The 6,000-nt window shown below is 39.7% G+C and overlaps 1 protein-coding gene across 1 annotated transcript; it reads left to right on the top strand.

Annotated features, from left to right (window-relative positions):
• Positions 1-1,090: 1,090 nt before the first annotated feature.
• Positions 1,091-1,555, top strand: LOC114505391 (eukaryotic translation initiation factor 1-like). The gene has a single exon (XM_036016628.1). It carries the CDS (start codon positions 1,109-1,111, stop codon positions 1,430-1,432), a length of 324 nt encoding a protein of 107 aa, XP_035872521.1. The 5' UTR covers positions 1,091-1,108; the 3' UTR covers positions 1,433-1,555.
• Positions 1,556-6,000: the final 4,445 nt, after the last annotated feature.

Below are 6,000 nucleotides of genomic sequence, written 5' to 3'. Positions count from 1 at the left end.
AACTGAGAAGTGCTGAAACGGCCAAATGCATACCACCGTTAGAAGATTCAGTACCAAAAAAAGGATGTGAAATATTTTATTAACGATTTTGATGTTGGTTGTCCATTGAAATGATACTATTTTGACTGTACTAGCTAAATAAAACTCATCATTAAAATTATTTCCATTTTGCCCTGGCTGGTGTAGGTCAGTGGATTGAGCGTGGGCTGTGAACCAAAGCATCGCAGGTTCGATTCCCAGTCAGGGCACATGCCTGGGTTGCAGGCCACGGCCCCCAGCAACTGCACATTGATATTTCTCTCTCTCTCTCTTTCTCCCTCCCTTCCCTCTCTAAAAATAAGGAAATAAATCTTAAAAAAAAGCTTTTAACAAAATTATTTCCATTTTATTTTACTTTTAAAATGGGACTACAAGAAAATTTAAAAAAACACATGTCGCTAGCATCATATTTCTGTTAGCATTGTTCTAGACCTTTTTTCTCATTTTCACAACTTTGGGATATCAAATAAGTTGATCTCAATTATTTAACTATTTGGAGAAAAAGGTTAAATTCTTATTTTATATCATATTTCAAAAGCAAATCTCATTTTTTAAATGTTAAAGAGTTTAAAATGATGTGCCCTGGCTGGTGTGGCTCAGCGGGTTGGGGGCTGTCCTGCAGACCAAAAGGTCTCTGGTTTGATCCCCAGTCAGGGCACATGCCTGGGTTGCAGGCCCAGTCCCTACTTGTGGGCCAGGTCTGCACTTGGGGGTGTGCGGGAGGCAACCAATTAATGTTTCTCTCTCCCTTCCCCTCTAAAAATAAATAGATAAAATCTTTTTTTAATTTAAAATGATGGCTATAAAACAGTAGAATCAAATATTCATGAATATACATAAAAAGGAAAGTCTTTCCTAAGCATAATATCAAAGGCAGAAACTTCAAAGGAAAATACTGTTAAATTAAAATACGTAGCAGCCCGAGCCACTGAGCTGCCACACTGGACTCAGCAACCTCGCTCTTGGATCCTCTCGCTTCCAGATGCTCTGCCCCCCCTCCCATCCTCCTCCTGCTGCAGGAGGCCAGCTTCCGCAGGCCTTTTCCACCTAGGAAAAGGAATTGTATCATATGTATGTCATCCAGAACCTCTACTCTTTTGAACCCTTTGCTGATGCAAGTGAGGGTAATGATCTGTTTCCTGCTGGGTCTGAGAATTATATCCCCATAAGAATTCAACAGAGGAACAGTAGGAAGACCCTTACTAATGCCCAAGGCATCGCTGGTGATTACGATAATAGGAAACTAGTGAAGGTGTTTAAGAAGGAATCTGCCTGCAATCGTACCACAGTTGAGCATCCGGAATATGGAGAAGCAATTTCGTTGCAGGGTGACCAGCACAAGAACATACGCAGTTCCTCACAGAGAGTGGACTGGCTAAGGATGATCAGCTGAAGGTTCGTGGGTTTTACTTGTCCCAAGTTTAAAAACCTCATGGTTTGTATAGTGTCACCATTTGGGGTCTGCTTTTATTTCTGACTAGTGTAACGCCTTCATGCGATAAAGTGAAAAGAGCCAAAAAATAAATAAAATAAAATACCTATCGTAGACCATTCAGGAGTTAGAGGCTTTGTATCTTCAAAGTGTTCTCCTGAGGGCATTGTTTGGGGTTAGCCTGAGTCTTGCTGAATGTCTGAGCTCTGTGTTAAGCCCACAGTGTCCTAGGATATTCGGTCTGTCTGTGACATGAGGGAACAAGAGAATCCTGCTGTTCCACCTACGTCCTGAACCTGCAGACCGTGGAACTCAGGAATCATGTGCATGGACCTCCCAACCCTGGTAGGTGTGTGTGTGTGTTGGGGAGGGGTGTGTTGGGGGGGGCACTCCCATCCTGAACTGAGTCTCAAGAGACCACTCACCAGAACCGATCCTGTGGTTTTACAAGGACGTGGAAGCAGAACAGGTCCCAGTGCCTGCGTTGGGAATTGCGGCAGTGTTTTACAATTTATGAAAGTAGAGATCGGACAAGAGGTAGTCTTTAACTTCCCCTTGAGTCTTACATCCGACCAGCTAGAATTAGACCATCAGACAAATCATCTGGTTTATGTGAGGTTATATTGCTTGCTTTGGGGGGAGGGTTCTTAACACAATAGAGATTATTTTATTATTCACAGGATGTGGGATGTTTTATTCCCCAAATTGTGTATTTTTTTACAACTTCAATCATATTTGAAGTGCTATAGGATAATTTCTCAATTAATTCAACACATTTTTACTTAGTATCTATTATGTGACAGAAACTCTTTGAGGCTGTGAAAAACAGGCAAGGTCCTTACCCCCAAAAAGCTTGCTTATTAGTGGAGGCAACAGGAAATGAGCAACATGTACATATATATCATTATTTCAGGAAGTGATAAGAAGAAAAATAAAGCAGATCCAGGGTAAAGAGTGATGGAGAGAGCTACTATTTGAGATAAGGTGATTAGGCAAAGACCCTGGCAGAGTGACTGCATTTGAAAAGAGCTATTAATGTGTATAGCTAATATTTATTAATTTTATTGTTCAAATTTTAGTGACTTCTTTTTCAATACATCATGATTTTGAGGGGTTTTTTTTTTTGGTTTCTTTGCCTGATTTAATATAATGATCCTATTATAAAAGTATTTTTGAGTTCTGCTTTTTCCCCACAAACCATATTGTGATGATTTTCTAAGTTTCAAACCCTTTGCAACTGTCCTTTTAAATGGTACTATCATATTTCTTAGCTATTTCCATATTGCTGGATACTTAACATTATTTCTAATTTCTTGATATTATAAATAATACTAGTGAGAACTTTGGTTTTTAAAAATAAATCGGAAATGTTTGAAGTATTTCCTAGAAGGTGTTTAAAGTGGTATTTACTGATTAAGAAGACTTTAAAATAATAGTTTAAAATAAGTTTATATATACAGAAAGTGAATCATTTTAAGGGAAAATATTTTAATGACCAAACACTCAATATTACCCATTCATACACCATGTGTCTATTATGCTGACATATAAATATCTATATACTGTATATGTGTGTGGCATCTATCTATCGATTATTTATTTGACTGTATCCATCATCTGCCTTGACCCATTATCTAAAAAAATAAAGCTTACCTGTGTCCCTTGAATATTTAAGCTTCAACTCTTAAAATCCCTTACATTATTTGCAAGGTTGGATATGCCATTCAACATCTCTAAGTTTTTTTTGTTTGTAATTTATTAAGGAACTGTTTCTCCCAAAGTAATTCTTCTTCCCGGTATTTCTAATGCTGCCATGTCAAATCAACCTGACGTTTACAGATGATTCTTTTTTCAGTAACAATGCTCATAGCTAACATTTTATGCACTTAACACAAAGAGAACAGCTGAAGCTTCAGAGACATTGCCTGAAGCTGTTATGGTGAGGGATGAATCGTTGAATAACTGTGGCTTATCAGGGGAGGGTGCTGTCCGCACCGGAGAGCCTCTTGTCACAAATCATAGCCAGGGGCTCCTCCTGCACGGATATTTGCATATGGAATATCTCATCTTCTTCCTTCAGCAGAGTCTGTGCTGGGACAAATACATGCTCACACTCAGAACAGCAGCTTCAAATTCTAACATGAGTTTCATCTGTAAAAAAATGTATACCAGATTTTCATTTTCATGTATTAATATCTCTTCTCCCACCATGGTTGCATCTTGAAAATTTCCAGGTTACAGAAAAATTGCAAGAATAATACAATGAGCCCTGGCTGGTGTGGCTCAGTGGTTGAGCTCCAGCCTGCAAATCAAAGGGTCGCCACTTCCATTCCCAGTCAGGGCACATGCCTGGGTTGTAGTCCAGATCCCCAGTGTGGGATGCGTGAGAGGCAACCACACATTGATGTTTCTCTCCCCCTCTTTCTCCCTCCCTTCCCCTCTGCAAAATAAATAAATAAATAAAGCCAGAAAACCTTCCTATTAAAAAAATTTGAAAAATAATACAGTATTTGTGTATCCATCATCTCAATTCACCAATTAACATTTTGCCACATTTGCTTATCTCTCTATGTATATGTATGAACATATGTTTGTATGTATATGTTAATATACATAAGGTAACGTATATACATGTATGATATAGTCTATATCATATATGTATGTATGCAATCATGTGTAAAATTAATACATATACAAATAATTTTCTAAATGAACCATTTATGAATAAACCATAGGCCTCATGATTCGTCACCAGGGCTAGGATTAGGATGAGGTGACTGTGGCAGAAAATTTAAGCGGGCGCTGAAAAACTCCATCAAGAGAAATATTTTAATGCAATATATTAAAATTTACTATTAGGGAAAAACATCCCATGATGATTAAAACATCAAAAATGTTTCAGACAAACTGTTGTTTGTTTTACGAGCCTGCATAATCGTGCAATGAGAACAGTGTTTCCAATCAGCCTGAGGCTCTGGGACCTGTAGCTACTGAGTTTTTGAGAAGTGACACTGACTTGTGAACGGATTGGGCAATGCGGGTTTTATGCAGAAGTGAGGCCTGCTCAAGTGTGGTTGGTAGGATAATAATATGGGTGTAATAATTTACACTTTTAATTTGAACATTTCCCCTAAAATGTCCTATGCTGTGCCTGAGTATGATACTGCTATGTTACAAATTTACATGCTTATGATTTTGTAATAAAAGATTTTTCTAATAAAAAAGGGGCATTACCTGGCTGGCATAGCTTAGTGGATTGAGCGCGGGCTGCGAACCAAAGCATGGCAGGTTCGATTCCCAGTCAAGGCACATGCCTGGGTTGCAGGCCATGGCCCCCAGCAACCACACATTGATGCTTCTCTCTCTCTCTCTCTCTTTCTCCCTCCCTTCCCTCTCTAAAAACAAATAAATACAATCTTCAAAAAAAAAAAAAAAAAAAAAAAGGGGGGGGGGCGTTATTTGTGCCGGACCCTGTATGTACTCATGTGTTTTGACTGTAGCAATTGCACTAAGTTTTTGATGCACAGTGTGTACATAGGGGCACACACTTTTCCTTTGCATCACACTCTCACATTGGTTCTGCACTAAGCACTTTAGTGTGCCTCTTCCAAGAACAGAGATTCTTCTACATAACTCGGTGCAGTGACCATATGCAGGAAGTTTGACATCGATGTACTGTGACTGATATGCATCCATCCATATTCAAGTTTCCATGATTGTGGCACTGATGCCTTTCATGCCTTGTCCCCCACCCCAAATCAGGATCCAGTCAAATACCATGCATTACATTTAGTTATCAAGTCTCTTTATTCTCCTTTAATCTCAAAACCTCCTTCATTTTGTCCTTCACGCTAGAGACATTTTTTAAGAGTTGAGCCCATTGTTATGTAGACTACCTCTCAATTGTGATTTGCCTGTTTCCTCAAGAATACTACATTATGCCACAGTTTTAACAGCCCATTCTTGTTTGAGTCTTGCCGTATAGCTAGATGGACTAGTAGTGAGTGACTGCTTTCTAAAGTCGCAATGTCAGATATCTCCGTGTGCAGGGCCAGCTATGTGAGAACAACTGAAGCAGATAGGACTTTTGCAGGAAAAGCAGATCATTCCAAATTATCAGAGGAGATGTGTTCCTTTTATGTTTTAAAGGTATGATGCTAGAAAAATTGCTGATTGGAGGGACGAGAGGTTTCAGCTCCCAGACCAACTTTGACTGATTGGAGGTGACATTCAAGGCTCCCCAAGGCCTGGAGAGGAAAGGGTTGCTGTGAGTGCTCTCCACTGTGGATGGCTGGGTGAGAGGTGGGGTAGAGGCTGTAGCTAGTGCGAAGGTTGCACTTGATAAAGACTGACTGTGGCCTTACGGCTGCCGCAGGCCATAATTCTTACCAGACCTGGGCCGAGTTTCCTGAACGTGCAGACCCACAACTTCTAGGACTGACTAGAAGTTGGTAAGAATGTTCTCCTGTGGCTCATTGTAAGTCCAACTATTTCTCAATAATCACAGCTCATACACATGTAACTCAGCT

This window comes from Phyllostomus discolor, chromosome X (assembly GCF_004126475.2).
Source record: "Phyllostomus discolor isolate MPI-MPIP mPhyDis1 chromosome X, mPhyDis1.pri.v3, whole genome shotgun sequence".
Lineage (NCBI taxonomy): Eukaryota > Metazoa > Chordata > Mammalia > Chiroptera > Phyllostomidae > Phyllostomus > Phyllostomus discolor.
The sequence above is the reverse complement of the archived record's forward strand: the minus strand, read 5'-3'. Positions and strand labels throughout refer to the sequence as shown.

Excerpts from the sequence above, each read along its gene's own strand:
- LOC114505391 (XM_036016628.1), top strand. The coding sequence starts at position 1,109 with ATGTATGTCATCCAGAACCTCTACTCTTTTGAACCCTTTGCTGATGCA.